Genomic DNA, 19,907 nt, shown 5'->3' on the forward strand with positions numbered 1-19,907 from the left:
TGTGTGTGTGTGTGTGTGTGTGTGTGTGTGTGTGTGTGTGTGTGTGTATGAAACAATAATCATTCACCTTCTTTGCCTCATATACAAGCTGCTCCCATTTGCCCCTTCAAACCGTTTCTTACTGAGTCGTTTCTCCCACCATCATTACTTTAGCAAAGCATTTAATCAAAATGGTAACAAATCCTGACCTGATGATATCAAAATAATGACTTCAGTATCAAAGACTGAGATCTTCATTCTATCCCTGTTTCAGTCCCTCAAATAGTAAAAGCAAGCCCCCATTCATGTTGGCCGCAGTTTTCTTATCCCACAGGCCTTCTGGGTCACAGCTTGACAGAAGTGAAGATTTGTTCAGAAACATTCAGGTTCCCGGTAAAACTGAGTTTAGATACATGTAGGTAACTCCCCGCTTATTTAGGGAGCACCTTAGAAACTTGGGGTCCTTCTCTTTGTTACAAGAAAACAAGGAAGCAAAAAATGCAAACTAAGGTTTAAGGCTTCCTTGCTTCCCAGGTTACGAAACTCCACTGGGTTTTAGTTTGTCTCCACCACCGTGCCTCCAAGACCTGAAGTGAGGGGCAGGGAAAATAATACTTTACACGCTATCCCCATATGGCTCAGACTAGTTATAATACACATGGTGTATTACATATATGCTAAATGGTGATGAGGATAGAGTGCTGGTCCTAGAGTCAGGAAGATCTGAGTTCAAGTGTGACCTCAGACACTTCTTAGCTGACTGTGGACAAATCACTTAACCTCTGTTTGCCTTAATCCACTGGAGAAGGAAATGGCAAACCACTTCAATATCTTTGCCAAGAAAATCTCACGTACAGTATGGTCCATGGGGTCATGGAGAGTTAGATACGACTGAATGATCACTTTATAATTATTATTTCATTTGATCCTCACAATGACCCTGGGAGGTAAGTGCTATTATTTTCCCCATTTTACAGATGAAGACGTGAAGTAAACAGAGGTTGAGTGACTTACCCAGGGTCACAAAGCTAGTAAGTGTCTAGGGCCAGATTTGAACCCAGGTTGTCCTGATTTTAGCCCCAGTGCTCTATTCCCTGAGTCACCTAGTTGCCCCATAACTTGAGTTCAAACTCTGTTTGCTTCAGTTTCCACATCACCCTGGGAAAGTCACTTAAACTTGTTTGCTTCAGTTTCCTCATCTGTAAAATGAATTGAAGAAGGAAATGGCAAATCACTCCAGTATCTTTGCCAAGAAAACCCCTATCTTGAAAAGTTGGGCATGAGTAAGACATAACTGAAATGACTCAACAACAACAATGACGACAGCAACATACTGTATAAATGCTACACCAACATCAGTGTCCACAGTAGCAGAAGGACTAGCATGGTCTTGGGCATCACTGAGCCTCTTCAATTTGACACTCTAAATTTGTGCTACCCTAAGTCTGTTGTTGCCGACGTCATTATCATCGGATCATTAGAGCTGAAAGGGGCCTCACAGGAGATCTAGTTCAGCCCTTTCATTTTTAGATGAGGAAAACTGAGACCAAAGAATTTTAATGATTTGCCCAAAGCCAGTAAAATCAGAATTTGAATTCAGGTCCTCTGACTCCAAAATTAGGACTCCTTCCATCTTGCTATCATTTGCATTGGACAAATGGTGCTGTGCCTAGGCCAGAATCTCAACATAGTGTCAAGGAGCCCAGAATGCCCGATTCACTGGGAATGAAGCTCTTCTTGCCTCTCTAATACCCTAAAAGAATTATTTAAAGAGAAGAAAACACCAATAAACAAAACATTTTACAGTTATCTCTCCCACATCACTGGAGGTAGGGGTGCGGTGCTCCTGCAACCTAGAAAATTCATGTAAAATTTTTTGGTTCTCCCTTTATGCTAGAGAAGAAGTCTCAATTTTTTCTTTTTCTTTTATGTGTTATTTAGTGTGCCTCATTGTAAAATTTGGGTTAAATATTTGGTCATAGGCTCTGTGTTGCCTGCTGGCCTTCATATGTCATGTGTGGCTTCCACAAAACTCCTTAAAAATTGCCATTTAATTTCTTATGCCAACCGGTGATATATTTGGAAATGATGGGGCAAGTCGCTATATTGAAGGGACAACTGTAAGCTCCTTCAGAAAAGATAAAACTAACAATTGGGAGTAGGATAAGAGACATATACATATAATAAATTAAAAATAAAAATTGTAGCATCTCTTCTATCCGTTCATAGCCAATATTCCTCCTTCTCACTCCTCTGATTTCCTATAATGTTTATTGTTTATATTTTATATTTTCTCACTTCACTTTATCATTTACAACTTTGACTTGTTTTCTAATTCTGTGTGTGTGTGTGTGTGTGTGTGTGTGTGGTGAGTATCATCCCAGCTGGATGATAAACTCATCTGGGTTAGGGACTTACACTTTCTATTTCCTACACAGCCTAAGAGTTCTGGTAATGCTCCCTCCCTTCTCACCGCAGCCTCTTAGATCCCCTGGCTTCTTTAAAGACTCAGCTCAAATTCCACCTTCTGTAATGAGGCCTGTCCTGCTTGTCCAGCTGCTAAGGCCTTCCTTTTTCAGATTACCTTCATATACTTCTGATATAACCTGTATGTGCCCTAGACATATGCTGTCTCTCTGATTAGATTGTATATTCTTTGAGAGCAGGAACTGTTTTTGTTTTGTAAAACTTTTCTTTGTATCCCTAGCACTTAGCTGAGTGTCTGACACATATATATACACATATATACATATATATGTATACACACACACACACACATACATTTATGTATATGTGCATGTATATATATGCATGTATATGTAAAATGTATATGTATATATGCATACATATGAACACATATACTTATACATATATTCATAGTATATGCACACACATTATATATATGCATAAATACACAAACACACATATATACTATGCATATATCTTCATCTATCTATCTATCCGTAGATACACGGTTTTGTTGTTTTTGTTGCTGGATAAATAATAGGTGTGCAAGCAGGCACTCAATACACCTTTGCTGACTTTAATCATTCTGAGTCAGATGCTTTCCCCAGTGCCAAAATCATTGCCTAGTAAGGCAATCAGGGAACTGAGTCAGTCTCTTCAGGTCACAAAGCTGCTGTTATGGGTACCTCCCCAAGTGCCTCCCCAGCTACCAGTGAGGGGCCACCAAGGAGTAGTTTCCAAGGCCTGCCCTCTGTGGCTCTTGGCTCAGTTCAGTGCATTGAACTGAGCACACTGCTCACAGTAAGAACACAGAACACAGCTCTTTCCCAGCCTTCCAGAATTCTCCTTGCACCACAAATTCTTCTCCTTTCTATGGCAATTTGAACATGATATTGATACACACACACACACACAGACACACAGACACACAGACACACAGATACACACACACATGATATGGCCAAATTATTCCATTAAGCTCTCTTTGTGAGCTGACTCTTTATACCATTTGCTATTTAGCTTGTCTATTAAACTAATTATTGTGTACATTATTATCTCCTAAAGTACTTTACAAAATTGGTTTTAGCAAAGCAAGGTCAGGGCCCACTGAGCTGGAAGCTACCTCTCTGGGACTGCCTTTTCACCAGAAGCACAAAACAACTCCTTCCTCCTATTCCTGCATCATTCCCAGAGGAATAGGATTTTACGTCAGTGAGGAATATATTAATTAAAGGCAAATGAAAATGTCCTCATTTGTTGCAACGAATTTAGCTCTTACAGGCCATTTTCTACGGAGTCGCCTGCTTGGATGACGTGTTGAAAGGAATGAGGAGAAATAAAGACATTAAGTGGATAACTGCCTCCAGAGATCTTCTCTTCACAACATTGGCTTTTCCTGTGTCTGCAGTAAGTTCTAAGTGTAAATATGAGGCAAGGTTCAAATCCAGATGTTTCTGACATATAATCCAAGACACTGGATATAGACATATGTAGATACATTATCATTTGTATGTGTACAATACATTATGCATAGATTAATATTTATGTCTGCTTCTATATGTAGTACACATATATACTCTATGTATAGATATGCATGCATTTAGGGACTACAGGGATTACAGTCCTTGACTCTCTATTTTTTTTTTCAGCCAAAGACAAGGTTTATTAAAACATGGGTAGAGGGAAGGCATGATTCGAACAATCAGCCGTATTGGTCAGACTCTTAAGGAATCCGAGCTTTTTTTTTCTTCTCTTTTTTATTAATTTATTTTTAGTTTTCAATAATCATTTCCATAAGCTTTTGAGTTTTAAATTTTCCCCCTCCCTCTCCCCATCCCTCCCCAAGATGGTGTGCAATCTGATATAGGCTCTACATATACATTCCTATTAAACATATTTTCACATTATTGACTCCCTATTTTGACTCCCCATTTTCCTACTGCATGAGGCTGCCTCAGTAACAAGATTTTTGAGAGCTCTTTTATTCAGAAACCAGAATCACCTCGTTTAAATAAATGGAAAAGACTACAGAGGACCCAAGCATGGAAGAGGTTAGTTCCCTGAATAATAAGTAGGTGGTCACTTGTCCTGCATAATTTTCATTCTTTTGAATCAGATTCTGATGCCTGTGTGTATAACACCTGTGTAGGACTCCTTTGTGTCAAAGGGAGTGTCTGCTGGGGCAATCAGTCCGGAAGATAAGATGATTTATTTTCCAGGAAAAGTAGCTGAGGCTTCTATGGCAAGAACTGCAAAGCACTTCAGAAAGATTGGCTCATTATAGCTTCACAACAACCCTGCAGAAGAGATGCTTTTATTATCCTCATGTTAAAGATGAGGAAACTGAGGCTGAGAGATTTAAAGTGACGTCTCCCACTGAATTCTCCCATCCTCCCAACCCCCATTGAATCCTCTCTTATGACAAGGAAAAAAAATAAGCAAAAGCATCCAAAATATTTTTTGACAATTTGTAAATTATCCCAATCTAGCATCCCCTTACCCCCCCCACCTCTCCCGTCAGGGAGGAGGTTTGTTTCATTATCTGTTTTCCAAGATCTTCACGGGTTTTTTCAAATTCGGTTCTGTTGCAGTCTTCTTTCCATTTATATTGTTTTATTTGCTGCAAATCTCCTTTTCTTGGTTTCCCTCATTTTCCTCCCCATTGGTTCACATGAATCTCCCTATGTTTCTTTGAATTCCTCATAGTCATCATTTCTTACTGCATGATGGTAGTTCCTTATGCTCATTTGGCACTTCTTTTTAGCTATTCCTTAACTAATGGGATCCCACTTGTTTCTGGAGGGTTTTTTTTTTTGGTTGTTTTTTTTTTCTTTTCTACCACAGAGAGTAAATATTTTGTGATGAGACCTCTGTGTGAGGCAGCAAGGAAAAGAAGAAAGAACATTGGTTTTGGAGTTGGAAGACTCAAATAAGTTGCGCCTCTGATGTTTGCTACCAGTGTGACCTTGGGCAAATCATTTTACCTCTGTGGGCCTCTTAAGTTTCTATCTTTGACTTTGACCTTTTTTTTTCTTTTGACAAAGCACTAACCATAGCTTTGAACCTCACTGCTGTAAGACTTCAGTCACAGAAACTCCACAAACACTTCCCTACCAAAACCAAGCAGAAAATGAAAGCCCAGAATTTCCCAGTCTCAGTTCCCAGCTATTTTGCACAGATAAAAATGATATAACCCCACTGGGACCAGAAATTGAGTCTTGGAGACACTAAAGCTCCCAAAGGATCTGGCAGGCTAGCCCAGACAGGAGAATCCGTGCTTGGTTTCTGCAGGGGAGGATGTTTTTGTTTACCTCGTCAATATGCATGGCATGATGGGGAAAAAAATATTGGACTGGGAATCAGATAGCTTAAGGTTCCATTCGTTGCTTCGTCCCTAACTAACTGTATGACCTTTAGTGAGGCTGAGTTTCTCAGAGCCTTGACTTGTTCACTGTTAAATCAAAGGGTGGAATTATATGATGTTTAAGGTCCTCCCAGATCAAAAATGCTATGTTGCATAAGAGATCTTCCAGTAAAATGCAAGCTACTATTGCTTTTTGTCTTCATATCTCTTGCACCTAGCTAGTCTTTTGAGGTACTGAGAAATTGTGACTTTACTCCGGTTCACACAGGCAGTTAGGTATTTATCAGAGGGGAAACTTCAATTGGGGTCTTTCTATATCTCTATCCATTAATTACACTATGCTTCTTACTAGGTCATAAAGACAGCAGACATATGTGTGTGTATTCATATATTAATGAATATAATAATGATATCAAACACATTCATTAATATATTGTGCATAATAATATAGTAAATTCATTCAGTATTATTATTATATTCATTAATATATGAATATGTATTTATTTGAATACAATTGAAAAGACCTCCCTGTGAAGAACACTAGAATAAGAATTATAAGAAGATACAAAGGATCACAGTAGCAGAGATTCAGAGCTGGAATCTCTGATTTAGAGGTCATCTAGTCTAAACCTCTCTACCCTACCCCCCACTTTATGGAAGAGTAGTTAAGTGGCTTGCCCATGGTCATATAGGTAGTAAAAGGCAGAGCTGGTTTATGAACCAAGGTCCTCTGATTCCAAATTCAGCCATCTTTCTAGTACACCATGCTGGAAGTACACGTCATCCCTCAACTTCTACCCACCCCAAAACTACCCAAAAGCCCACAGACAAAAAAGAAGAGGCAGGACAAGTGAAAAGAGCAAATGTAAACATTCACACATACAACAACAGTGAACATACCTAGAGGGATTAAAACTGACAGCAACTCTTCAAAGAGTTGATTGGTCTCATCTGATAAAATACTGAGAAAGTGATGAGTTTTGAAAAGCCCATGGTCTGTCATGGAAAACTCTTTTTGGGGGAGGAGTGGGACTGGAGATAGGGGAGTGGCATTGGAGAAAATAGAGTATCTGGAGTCCTGGCATCAGGACTAAGTGATCTTCAATTGTGTTGAGGGGATATTCCACAATACTGCAGATTTTTTGGCCATATTTCTATTTATGTGTTTATAAAATACCTATCATATGCTCAGCATTGAACTGTCTTCTGGGAATACAAAGACCAAACTGAAGTATCTCTTAGGACTGGGAGGATGGTGGTCCCCTTGATGGTATTAGGAAAGTTTAGAGGCAACGAGGGTTTAGAGGGAAAGATAATAAGTTCAATTTTGGACATGTTGAGTTTAAGATGTCTAGTGGACATCTAGTTCAACATGTCTGAAAAGCAATTGGAGATATGCGACTGGAGATCAGTAGAAAGGTTAGAGTAGGAGAGGTAGATTTGAAATTCATTAGCATAGAGATGATAATTAAACCTATAGGAGCTGATGAGATTAAAGTGAAATACTATAGAGGGAGAAGAGGAGAGGGTCCAAGATATAGCCCTGTGAGACACCTGTGGTTAGAAGGTGTAATCGGGGTGAAGATCCAGCAAAGGAGACTAAGATGAACTGTCTGATAGATAGGAGAACCAAGAGACAGTGGTATCCTGGAAACCTAGAGAGAAGAAAAGATCAAAGAGAAGAGAGTGAACAACAGTGTCAAAGAATGTTGAAAGGTCAGGAAGCAAGACAAGATCTTGCCTTTAGATACTTACTACCTATGTGACTTTGGACAAGTCACGTCATTCATCTGTAAAATGATGGGGTTAGACTAGATGTGCCTTTTAGATCTATGATTTCAGTAATCCATATTCCTTCTGTCCTATGTGGACGTAAAAAGATGGCAAGTTGACTACTGAACCAGTCCCTAGAAGTCATACAACAACAAAAACAATCTCTCCTCCATTATATCTTTCTAGTATTTATGAAAGAATTTTTTTAATCTAATCCCCATTTTTCATTAGCTATTTCATTTTCATGAATAATCTCAGAATTTTCTGGTTTTTTAAAAAGCATACTAACCAAAGCTAACAAGAATTGCTTCTATGTTTTTATTCTAGTTTGTGTTTATGTCATTCTGGACAATCTTTCTGTATGACCAAGAGCTGATTTACCCTAAGTCTCTGGATGCAATCTTTCCAAAATGGTTGAATCATGCTATGGTGAGTACTTCCATGCTATGGAAGGAAAAAAAAAAGGAATGAATGCTGAAAGTCAATAATATATGCACTGCATTTTCCAATGTGACATTATTTATGTTTCCAAGAGGTTGCCTAACTGTTCTTTCCATCATTCCCTTCCACCCTATCCCCTACTCACCCCTCCCTAGCTATTTAAAGATCTTATCTAGTGGTACAAAATGAGTAAGTACTGGTGCTATAATTCCCTAAAAAAGCTATTCTTCTAAGAGGATATCAGGAGCATAGCTAGTTGCAAAACTGCTTAGGAAGTCATTGAAAAGATGTGTGACCATAAAAGCATGGCGATACAGACAACTACAGTCCTGAAAGAGAAACAGTTTCAGCAAGGAACCTATCATGACATCCCAAATGGTTAGGAATTTAGCTGAGTAATAGCTTTTGTATACAGGAAGCAATTCCCCAACCACACCCCCCAACAAACTGGAAAAAAAAATGCAGTGTCTGATAGCTCAGCAGTTTTTAAGCCAGCAGATCTGTAGGACTGCATCTTTTGGTAGAAATAATAATTCACAAATTTCAAGCAATCAACAATCTTTAATTAAGCACTTACACTATACCTGATATATTGGTAGACCCTGGAGATAGAGAGGCAAAAGAATGATATTCTATCAAGTTGATCATTCTATCAGTAACATATACATACATTCCTACACACACACATTATACACACACACACACACATTATATAGAGGCAGCTATTGGTACAATGGATAGAGAACTGCACCTGAAATCAGGAAAATCTGGATTCAAATTTGACCTCAGATATTTACTAGCTGTGTGGCCCTGGACAAGTCACTTAATATCTGTTTGCCTCAGTTTCTTCAACTACAAAATGAGGATAATAATGATGCCTACCTCTCAGGGTGGTTGTGAGGATCAAATGAGATAATATTTATAAACGCATTTATTGTACTACCTGGGACGTAGTAGATGCTATATAAATGCTTATTACCTTCTATTCAGAATAAACATTAAATAAGTAAATGTATTTTGGGGTGGAAGGGCACTAGCAGCTGGTGGGGGGACAGAGATAATCAGGAAAATCTTTGTATAGAAGGTGATGTTTAAATTGTGTTTGCAGGAAGTGAAGGTCTATAAGGTGAGGAGGGATGGCCACATCTTGTACAGCAATTAAATGTGTACAACACACCTTCCCATAAAGAACTCTGTGAGATTGGTAGGGCAAGTGTTTTCATCCCTATTTTATAGACGAAGAAAAACAACAGTCTAGTGAACAGAGTGTTGGGCTTAGAATCAGGAACACTTGGGTTCAAATCTTGCCTCAGACACTATCTGCATGACTCTGCGGAAGCCACTTGACCTCTCTTGACCTCAGTTTTCCATATGTAAACTGAGGGCTTTGGACTTGATGATCTCCAAAATTGCTGCTAAAGCCAAAGCCCAAGTGGTCTGATTCCAGTCTGATGCTTATTTATACCATGTTGTCTCACTGAGAATTAAATAAGGACAGTCTTGTCCTTTATGTACCCTTACCCTCTTAATGGATGAAATAGTTATCATAATTGTCAGTCTCTCTCAATTATAGAGTAAGGATGAGTCATCAAAGCAATAAGTTTTTATTAAGCACCTATAGTTTGCCAGTCACTATGATAGGCACTGCTGATATGAAGAAAGGTAAAACTAGTCCTTACTTTGAAGGAACTTACAATCTCATGGGGGTGACAACATGTAAACACTTATGTGTATATGTATATGTATATATGTGTATATATATATATATATACCCACATAGGATAAAATGGGGGTAGTCTGTGAGGGAAGGTGCTAAGATTAAGGAAGAATGGGAAAGGCTGTTTGCAAAGCTCAAACTTGAAAAATTTGATAAACAAAGATCCCTTTTGCTGGTTCTATCAAGGACTCAGAATGCTTAGACTACCTATCTCACAGGGATGTTGTAAGGATACAACATGGTAATGTATTTAGAGTGCATTGTAAATGTAACAGTGTCTGAAAGCCAGCTAATGCCAGCTCTTATATGCGGACTGAAATTCAAAGCAGCTTATAGAGGGAGGTGGGAAGAGCAGGGAAGGCCAAGGGAGGGGGGATAAAGTTATAGGCTGTGACAGATCTGGGCATCTGAATCACTGGAGCCCAAATGCTAACTAATCATTAAAAGTCTTATCTCAGCTTCTCAGTGCTTGTAAATGGATTTCTGTATCTAGCTGTCATTTATAAAGAGGACTCAAATTCTGAGATGCTAAGGACATCAAGGAACTTGTAATACTCAAAAGCAAATAGGAAATCTGGATTCCCAGAATATCTTTCATTTTCTCATGAGCTATATGATTTTTTTTTTATTTTGGTACTATAAAAAAAGCCACTTATACCACCATATTTCAATTTATCATTATGTAAACCTCAGATAACTATATAAATCCAATATTATTATTAATCTTCAAATCTTCCTCTCATTTGAATATACTGCTTTACATAAGCACCTTCATATATAGTATCTCAACTAATTCTAAAAATTACCCCATGAGATAGTATGGACAGTTATTACTACCCTCATTTTTCAGTTAGGGAGATCAAAGATCAGAAATGTCAAGGTCATATGCAAATGTTGCCTCCTCTGTGAAACTCACTCTCATTGCTCCCAGCCTCAAGTTATAAATGATCATTTCTTTTTCAGATCTCCCATATGATTCACCAAATCTTTAATCCAATAAACACTTATTAAACATTTACTACATACAATATAGGAAAGCTAGGTGGTGCAGTAGATAGAGTGCCAGGCAGTCAGGAAGACTCATCTTTGTTGAATTCAAATCCAGCCTCAGACTCTTACTAGCTGTATGATTCTGGGCAAGTCATTTAACCCTCTTTGTCTCAGTTTCCTCATCTGTCAGATGAGATGGAGAAGGAAATGGCAACCACTCCTAGTATCTTTGCTAAGAAAACTCCAAATGAGGTCACCAAGAGTCAGATACAACTGAGCAGCAACACGCACAATATGCTGTGAAGGGAATTCTCAGATGGAAAAACGAGATGATTGTTCTCCTCAAGGAGCTTATAAATCCAATAAAGGGATGAGCTATATACAAAGAACTGTATGGCAAACCACTCCATTGTCTTGGCCAAGAAAACCCCATGGATAGCATTAGCATGCTATGTCATCTTTGTGACCTTGAACATATCCTTTAACTCTCAGAGTTTGACTAGATGGCTTCTAAATTCCTTTCCAGTGCAATATCTGTGATTAAATGTTAAAGTAAACAGCAGGTAGAGATAGAGAGGGAGTCCATGCCAGGGGCCAGGAAGAACCTGCACAAATACTTTGAGTTGGGGGAGTATACTATGAAAATGAAGACATGCTAATAGTTCTATTTGAGTGTATGAAGAAGAATCAAGTAAAACAAAGTGGGAACTGTTCAATAGACCTAGATTATAGAGTGTCTTAAATGCCAGAAGAAATTTGTATTTTATCTTCTTGGTAATAGAAAGTCTGAGTGTGTCACTGTTCTTCTACTCAAAAGCTTATTAAGTTTGAATTCAAACTCCTTCATCTGGACTTCAAGGTCTCCCACATTTGGGAGCCTTTTGCTTTTTTATGTAATTTCATATAACTAAATAAGATTTAATTTAACATGTATTCATTAAGTGCCTACTGTGTGCCAGGCTCTGTGCTAGGAATTGGGAATACCAAGACAAAAATGACATGGTCCCTGCCCTAAAATAATTGACATTCTACCTATTCCTCTCTTTATGTACTTATAGATGGTGGAGTGCGTAGAGCGCTGGACCTGGAGTCAGGAAGACTTGAGTTCAAATCTAGCCTCAGACACTTAGTTGTGTGACTCTGGGCAAATTACTTAACATCTATTTACATCAGTCTCCTCAACTGTAAAATGGGGGGTTATAGCACCTAGTAGACTTGTGAGGATCCAATGAGATAGTTGTAAAGTGCTTAGCACAGTGCCTCACACATAGTAGGTGTTTAATAAATGCTCATTTCCTTTGTTTCCTTTCAAATGAGATAAGGAATGCAAAGCATTTTGCAAATCTAGAAACATCATACAAATGTAAGGTAAGGTAAGACTATACATTGACCAAACTGATCTCAAAATGGGTCATATCCTTTGTTGCATTTGAAATTAAAGCAAACTAAGGTGCAAGCTCTGAGCATGATCAATTTATTATCAAGGCATAAATTTGCCAATAAACAGGGTCTCAGACTCTTCAACAAACTAAGAACCCAAATAAGGGCTGACAGATCATTTTTATAGATAAAAAGAGGAACATCCAAAGAATAGAAGGCAGTGTCTTGGATGGGGAAGACAATGTGACTGGTTACAGAGTCAGAAGCATCATAGACATGGGAGACAACATGATTTTCTGGAAATTGAGAAGGTGGGGCTACATAACAATCCCTCCTTCCATCTTGGAAATTCTGATTGATTTAGTCCACCTGCAAGATTAACTGATGGAATACAGACAACAGATTTCCTCTATTTGTATGATGACAGCCAGTGGTATAGAGATAACAGGTTTTTTTTTTAATTGAAGTTATTTATAGGGAAATAACTTTTAAAATTAACTTAGAGAGGAAGATTGAAGTTCTGAACCTATGAACTTCAGAACTTAATTCAAAGACAAAGAAATATGGCTTAGGCTGCTATACAACATGTCAACAGTGATACAGGACAGAATAAATTACAAAATAGAATCGATTTTGATTTTCTCAATTCCCCCTTTTGATCAATGAGAGCCATGTCTCTCATGGATCACTTATCTATAAGTCAATTCTATAAGATTTTTAATATAGTCATTATCAGTAGTGCACACTAACATAAGGATTTTTAGTACAAATTTGGAACAGGCTTTAATACAGCAACTAATGCAAAGTCTAAACAGGATTGTAAGGGAAAGGCAATAAAGGCCCATTTACGAAGGGTGGCCAACAGGCCATTTCCTTGTAGCCGAATAAATGAAGAAGAATTCTACCAGGCATCACTGGGGGAGGTAGTTGTGTTTCTGCTATATTTCCACAGTTCACCTGCCCTGATTATAGAAATTTGCTATGTAAAAGAAGAAGGAGGACATAGTTCACAAAACACAACAAAAGAAAAACTCCCTTAGCTTTATTTGATTCCAGGCAAGAGTCATATCAGACAGCCAATCATTCAGCAAAGTTCCACATTTATTCATAGGACATCACAGCCAGGCTCAGGATTAACCAGGTGGGAAACATTCCTGTTCAAAAAGAAAGAAAATTGTGCAGCTAGGTGGTGCAGTGGATAGAGCACTGGCCCTGAAGTCAGGAGGACCCGAGTTCAAATCTGGCCTCAGACCAAATACTTGATACTTGCTAGCTGTGTGACTCTGGGCAAGTCACTTAACCCCAATTGCCTAAAAAAGAAAGAAAGAAAACAATGGGGAAACTGAATCAAAGGATTCTACCTTTGGCTATGCCGAAGTTGTCTCCTCAACTTTTCCCAGACACAGATATCCACCTGTAGCAGTTCTCAGATCACACTCCCTTTGAACAGCTCACAGTATTTCCATTGAATAGTGGATTACTGACTTAATGATAATCCAGACATTTATATCTGAATTCAAAACTCAAAATATTGTCAAATTATAATCCCAAGGTTTTTTAATTACTATTTTTATTTTTTTACCTCACCTAGCAAGCTTCACTAATCATAGCTTAGGGTTAGATATAGTTATTGTTATTTCTCTCATGTTATTGCAATACCAGTTAAAAAGTTCACCAAGTTTTTAAAAAAATTCACTCAACATTTTCTTTCTTTCTTTCTTTCTCCTCCTCCTCCTCCTCTTCCTCCTCCTTCTTTTCTCCTCCTCCTCCTCAATTTTAAACTCATCTTGGTATAAAAATCAATCATTAGAAATCAATAAAAGAATTACATTCTGGAATTCCACATAGATAGTGAGTATATGATAGTTCACTCAAAAAACCACCCACAGAAAAACAATGAATAATTGATGTAAATCTCCAGAATAAGATATCTATCTCTTGTGGTATTGTATATTAACCTTTTAAGGCAAAAATAAACCTTTAAAACTGGAGTTTATTAACACTAAATTGGTTCAAGTTGCAATTTCAGTATATACTATTCCAGGTGTAATTTTATAGTTTTTATAATCAGAAATCATCAAATAAATCACTTCTGTGTTTTAAGCAAACTTGTAAGTCTCTCCCCTCTTTGCAAGGAGTATTTATAATGGAAGAAGGGAATCTCATTTTCTCAGTAAGCCAATTCATTATTTTGGAATTTCACAACATTTAGCAAGTTCTTCCATAGGGCCAATAAGATTTTATAACCTTGCCCAAGCAGATGGTTCCAAGGAACCTGGCAAGTTTACAAATGACGTGATTTTACAAAGTCATCTTCTTTTTTATTCTTTTCTCACAAAGTAATTAGTGTTCTTTCCTTTTAAATATACCTAATTCAATATTTGATAGGCTTGAACATTATGACAGTAGACTCTAATAACTTAATTAATAATTTCACAGTATCCAAATTAAAAGGAATTACATTTTTCAATGATACAATTGCATGACACTCTTAATAGTATTTCTTATAAAAATGTTTTCTCAAAATTTATAATACAAGAAAATTTGGAAACACAAAAATAACATACACAATATCACGTACTTAAAACATGAAACAAAACTTATTGTCAGTCAAATGACACCAATTTGGTTGAATTCATTTCCAAATTATCTTGCACAGAAAATCATTCATTTTATCATCTTTAGCATTTTTATTAATCACATTTAAATATCAATATAGAGTTACCCAGTATGGAGTAATTGTAATCAATTAAAGAAATAATAATAATAATGATGATAACCAGAATTAACATTTGCATAGTGCTTGCTATATGCCAGGCACTATGTTAAGCCTTTCACAATCATTATATCATTTTGGTCCTTACAACAACCCTGGAAAGTGGGTCATCATTCCCCTTACAGAACAGGGAACTATAAACTGAGATAAGGTAACTTGCTTAAGGTTATACAGCTAACAAATTTCTGAGACCAGATTTTGAGTCAGGGTTTTCTGAGCCATGATTGTCTTAATATCAGATAGTAAATGTAGTTTGTATTAGATTCTAATTTACCACAATTATCCTATTTAGTTTCAGAACAAAATTTTGTCCAAACCAAAGCTTGATTTTTAATCACTAATGGTAACATTTGAAACTTCAAAAAAATAAAATTCCCACCTGCCATGGGCCATTAGTTGGCAGTACTTTAAAATTTAGAGCCCATTGCTATCAACTAATTCAATTTGAAAGGTTCATGGTGACACTCCCAGCTCCCCATAACTTTCTCTTTATTTCCTTTTAAATCACCACCCAAAAAATCCAAATCAATTTCTTTTGTGTTTGTAATTTAGCCCCCACTCTCTCACTTGTCCCTAGGCTTTTCAGTTTTAACCCTAGGTGAGAGATAGGGAGAGGCTTTACATGACAGCCTTTCATTCCTCTCCCCTTGCTTTGAAGCTCAGGAATTTCATGCTGAAATTTTATTACTTTAGTTTCCATTTTATAAAGAAAAACCACATAATATTTCCTACACTCTTCTTATCTCAATGAGATCAAAACCTCCCTCAAACCACTCTTTCTAAAACTTCAAACTCTTTACCTTTGAATCTCTCATTCACAGTCAGGGCAAACAGACTACAACTTCTTTTACTTTCCACCCATTCTCTTTTCCTCTCTAATTGCTTAAATTTTCTTTTCCTTTCTCTTCCTTTTCTTTCAAAACTGCACCTGTCTTGTTTCTTTCATATTCTGATCCAACACTTCCCTTACTTCCTTCTATTTGCTCAATTCCATGAATTTTCCAATCATATCCTAGATTTATAGAACTAATTTTCAACCCACTGAATTTTTTCTTTTGTGATTTGGCACGAAAATTTTTTTTCTTACACTGGTTAATTGTAATATTGTTGCCTTTGGGGTTCTTAAGAACTTGCAAACACATGGTCTTACCCAATTCCTTCTGATGACTTTGCTTCTAGTTTACCTAAACAATTAGTTCTTGTGTCATTTACAGAAGAAAATAGAGTGATAAGACCAAAATATTTTTCTGAATTATGTTTTACTTACTTTTAAGTGCTCCCTGATTTAAATAACTTTTTCTCTTTTTGTGATCAAGGAAAGAGTTAATAATAGGCAGTTCTTAAGTGCTAGATAAATTAAAACTCCCAATTGCAAGCCCCACTATTTTCTTTCTCTAATCAGGGAATTCACCTTCTCCCCAGCAGTAAAACAATAAATCTGTCACTCTCTAGATGAAGAGTGATAAAGGTCTAATTGTTGTTTCCATATAAATTCCACGGTTTTATTCTTGTTTTTCCTTAAAACAAATTCTACAGAGTGTTACCCCAAAACTCACTAAAACATTCCAGTCGCATTCCCACCATGATGAGTCAGTCCCATCTTACCTCACTAATGACCTCCTAAATTGTCTCCCAGACTCTTTATTCCCTTTCCTTGTAGCAGAGTAGAAAGAGTGCTGTATTCAAAGTCTGAGGATCTGGGTTTCTCTATGTGTGTATTGTTGGGAAAATAACCTTATTTTTCTAGGACTCTAAAATGAGAGGGTTGAATGAGGAGATGATCTCTAAAGCCTTATAACTTCTCACTTCTAAGCCTTATAACCCTCTCCAGTTGATACTCTGCAAAAAAGAAATCTTCAGTAGAAAAGGTGCTGTATTTGAAATGAGATGAGTTGGGTTTAAATCCCAACCCTACCATTTACTACCTATGTGACTTCTCTCAGCATCAGTTTCCTCAACTATAAAATAAAGGGATTAGACTAGATGACCTCAAAATATCTTTCCAACTCTATAGAACTCTATGATCCTAATGCACAAAGTCGATTGGGTCACTTCCTGCACAAGGCAACCTACATGTATTAAATATCTATTGTGTGAAGACTAGGTACTAAGGGAGACACAGAGTTTAAGACTCTTCATGAAATTTATAGTCTTGTAGGAGGCAAAAAATCAAAATTGATTGTCTCACTATTCTATTCTGTATCAGTGAAAGGAAGAAATACATGGTAGAGATAGTTCATAGAGAAAATTGTAGTACTTGACAACCAGTTGGATAAAGGGATTAAGAAGAGGAAAGGAGAGAAGAGGAGAAAAGAGGAATGGAAAGGAGAAGGAGAAGAGGAGAATAAAGTTGATCAAGGATGGGCCAACAAACTTGATTTTAATTCCTGGCAAAATTCTAGAATGTATTCTTAAGGGCATAGGCCATAGTTTTGTCAACCTTATAGAAAGGAATCATTGCTCACTACATGTCAGCATGGGTTCATTAAGAGTCTATTTCTATTTTTGAAACGGCTACTAGATGGGTAGATCAAGGGAATGTCATAGATGTATCTTGCCTCAACTTTAGCAAAACGTTTACAAAGTGTCTCATAATATTTTTATGAGAAAAGATGGAAAGACGAAAGTACATGATAATACAGTTAGGCAGAGTGAGAACTAGTTAAATCACTGGACCTAAAGAATATTAGTATTTTGGTGTCTGCTTGGCAGGTCTTTAATGGCATGTCCCCCAAGATCTGTTCTTGGTCCTGTGCAGTTTGACATTCTTTTAGTGACTAGGAAAAAAGCATAGAGTATGTGCTTGACCAAATTTTGAAATGACAACAAAGTGGAAGAGAAAGCTAAAATTTTGGATGAGAGTGTATGGATCAAAAAATCTTTACAGGCTAGAATATTGGGTCAAATTTAATTATATGGAATTGAATAGGGTTAGATATAAAATCTTATCCTGGGTTCAAAAATTAACATAACCAGTACAAAATGGAGATGGAATAGCATGAGAGTAATTACCTTGGGGAGAAAAAAAAACTGAGAGTGTGTTAGTGGACTACAAAGTCAACAATGTTAATTGGCAGCCAAAAAAGCCATTATGAACTTAGGCACCATTAAAAAAAAAGACATAAACAAATGAACAACCTCTGGCCAGCTCTGTGTTTGTGTGAAAGATTAAACTTGTTCTGCTTGGGCTTAGTGGACAGATGGAGAGAAATTGGAAGAAACTGAAAAGATTTAGGTTTGACATAAGGGAAAATCCTCCTAGCTGAGTTGTCCTATAGGCTGCCTTGGAAGGTAGTAGGTTCCTCCTCACTCAAAGTTTTCAAGGGAAGTCTGGGTGATGACTTATTGGCCATGTTGTAGAAGGGATTCTTTTTCAGGCATAGGTTGGAATTAATAACCTCAGAGATCCCTTTCAAGTCTGAGATATAATGATTCTGTCTAAAGGAGATTGACTGGGAAATCAAGAAGACTCGAATGCATGTTCAACATGTATTCCTTGAAGGAAGTGGACCATTTAGCCTGGAGAAGACAATATTTGAGAAGGGGCAATGACAGTTATCTTCATGTATATAAAGGGTTATCATATACCAAAGATACACATCTTGCTTGGTCCCAGGAGTAGAACTAGAAGCATTGAATGTAGAGTACATAAAAGTAGACTTTAGCTAAATATATGGATATACTTCCCCCAAACTAACATTCTCCCCAAGTGCAAGGAGATCCTCTGTGTGATATGTGTTTTCATTACTTAAGGTCTTCAAGGGGCAGCTAATATTCATCAGGGATGTTATGGATGGAGTTCTATTTAGATATGAGTTGGACTACATGGCCTCCAAATCTTTTCTAGCTCTTAAATTCTATGATTCTAAAATTTTATAAAAAATTTATCTAGGCTAGGAGAGACTTGAACTTGTTTGTAGGCAGAGGGCAAGCACTAGTGTATTATAAGGTAGAATGGACCTGATTGATGGAACAAGGTCCAGGAATAAATGAAAAGGATGCAAGCAAGTTCACAAGTAGAGGGGATTAGTCTTGGCTAAGAGGAAGACCATTGAAACTGCCTTGGCTGAAGAGAAAGAATAAGGAATGGATTAAGATATTGAGAAGTATAAAGAAATGGAAGAAGAGAATTGAGGAAGTTCAAGTTGTATGTCTTCCAGTCAAAAGAAACCCCCAACTGTCCAAGGCAGCCCATTCCATCTTTGGGCAGCTTTAAGTTTTAGAAAGTTGTTACTGATAACAAGTAAAAACTCCCTCTTGGCAGTTTTTAATCAATCAATCAACAAGCATTTATTAAGCACCTACTCTGCGCCAAAAACTGTGCTAAATGCTGGAGATAAAAAGACAGAAATGAAATAGTTCCTGTCTTCAAGAAGCTTACATTCTTTGTAACCTATGGTCCCAACTTAAGACTTAGAACCCAGAGTTTGTATGAGATGTGATGAAACCAAGTTTAGGCTTCAATCAATATTCTATCAGGAAACTATATATAGACAAATAAGCATATACAAAACAATTACAAGCAAATTTGTTCACCTATTGCCTCTTCCAAATCATAGCCTTTCAAATACTTGAAGACAATTATTATTCCCTATGTCTTCTCTTCTCTAAGCTAAGTAGCTCAAGTTCTTTCAGTTGATCCACATATGTCATGGTCTTCAGTCCCATTCATCATTCTGCTCATCCTTTTCTGTATATGTTTCTGCTTTTCATTGCCTTTCCTAAAGTGGGATATCCAGAGGTCCATGTAATTCTCTAGATCAGAAGTGTCAGATTTGCAAGCAGAGGCTTATAGCCTGGAAAACTCCCAGGGAAACCCATTCCAGATTAAAATGTAAAGATAAATGTTTAACAAAATACATAAAAATACAATGCAAAATAGATAATGTTAATTTATGGTTTTCTAAGTCAATATGCACCATTTTTTTTGAGAATGACAACACTGCTCCAAATGTGAGCTTGACCAAAGCAGAATATTATGAGACTCTTTCCTCCCTCATTACTCCTGGATACGAGGCAGC

The 19,907-nt window shown here is 37.2% G+C and overlaps 1 protein-coding gene across 14 annotated transcripts in view; it reads left to right on the forward strand.

Annotated features, from left to right (window-relative positions):
• Positions 1–19,907, forward strand: part of ADTRP (androgen dependent TFPI regulating protein) — a 168,165-nt gene that overhangs the window by 65,322 nt on the left and 82,936 nt on the right. For all 14 annotated transcript variants that reach the window (XM_027839686.1, XM_027839463.1, XM_027839611.1 and 11 more), the window contains 2 exons: positions 3,718–3,852; positions 7,910–8,011. In XM_027839686.1, the coding sequence (XP_027695487.1) occupies positions 3,718–3,852; positions 7,910–8,011 (237 nt within the window). The remainder of the gene's footprint in view (positions 1–3,717; positions 3,853–7,909; positions 8,012–19,907) is intronic.

This window comes from Vombatus ursinus, unplaced genomic scaffold (assembly GCF_900497805.2).
Source record: "Vombatus ursinus unplaced genomic scaffold, bare-nosed wombat genome assembly UNPS02000577.1, whole genome shotgun sequence".
Taxonomy (NCBI): Eukaryota; Metazoa; Chordata; class Mammalia; order Diprotodontia; family Vombatidae; genus Vombatus; species Vombatus ursinus.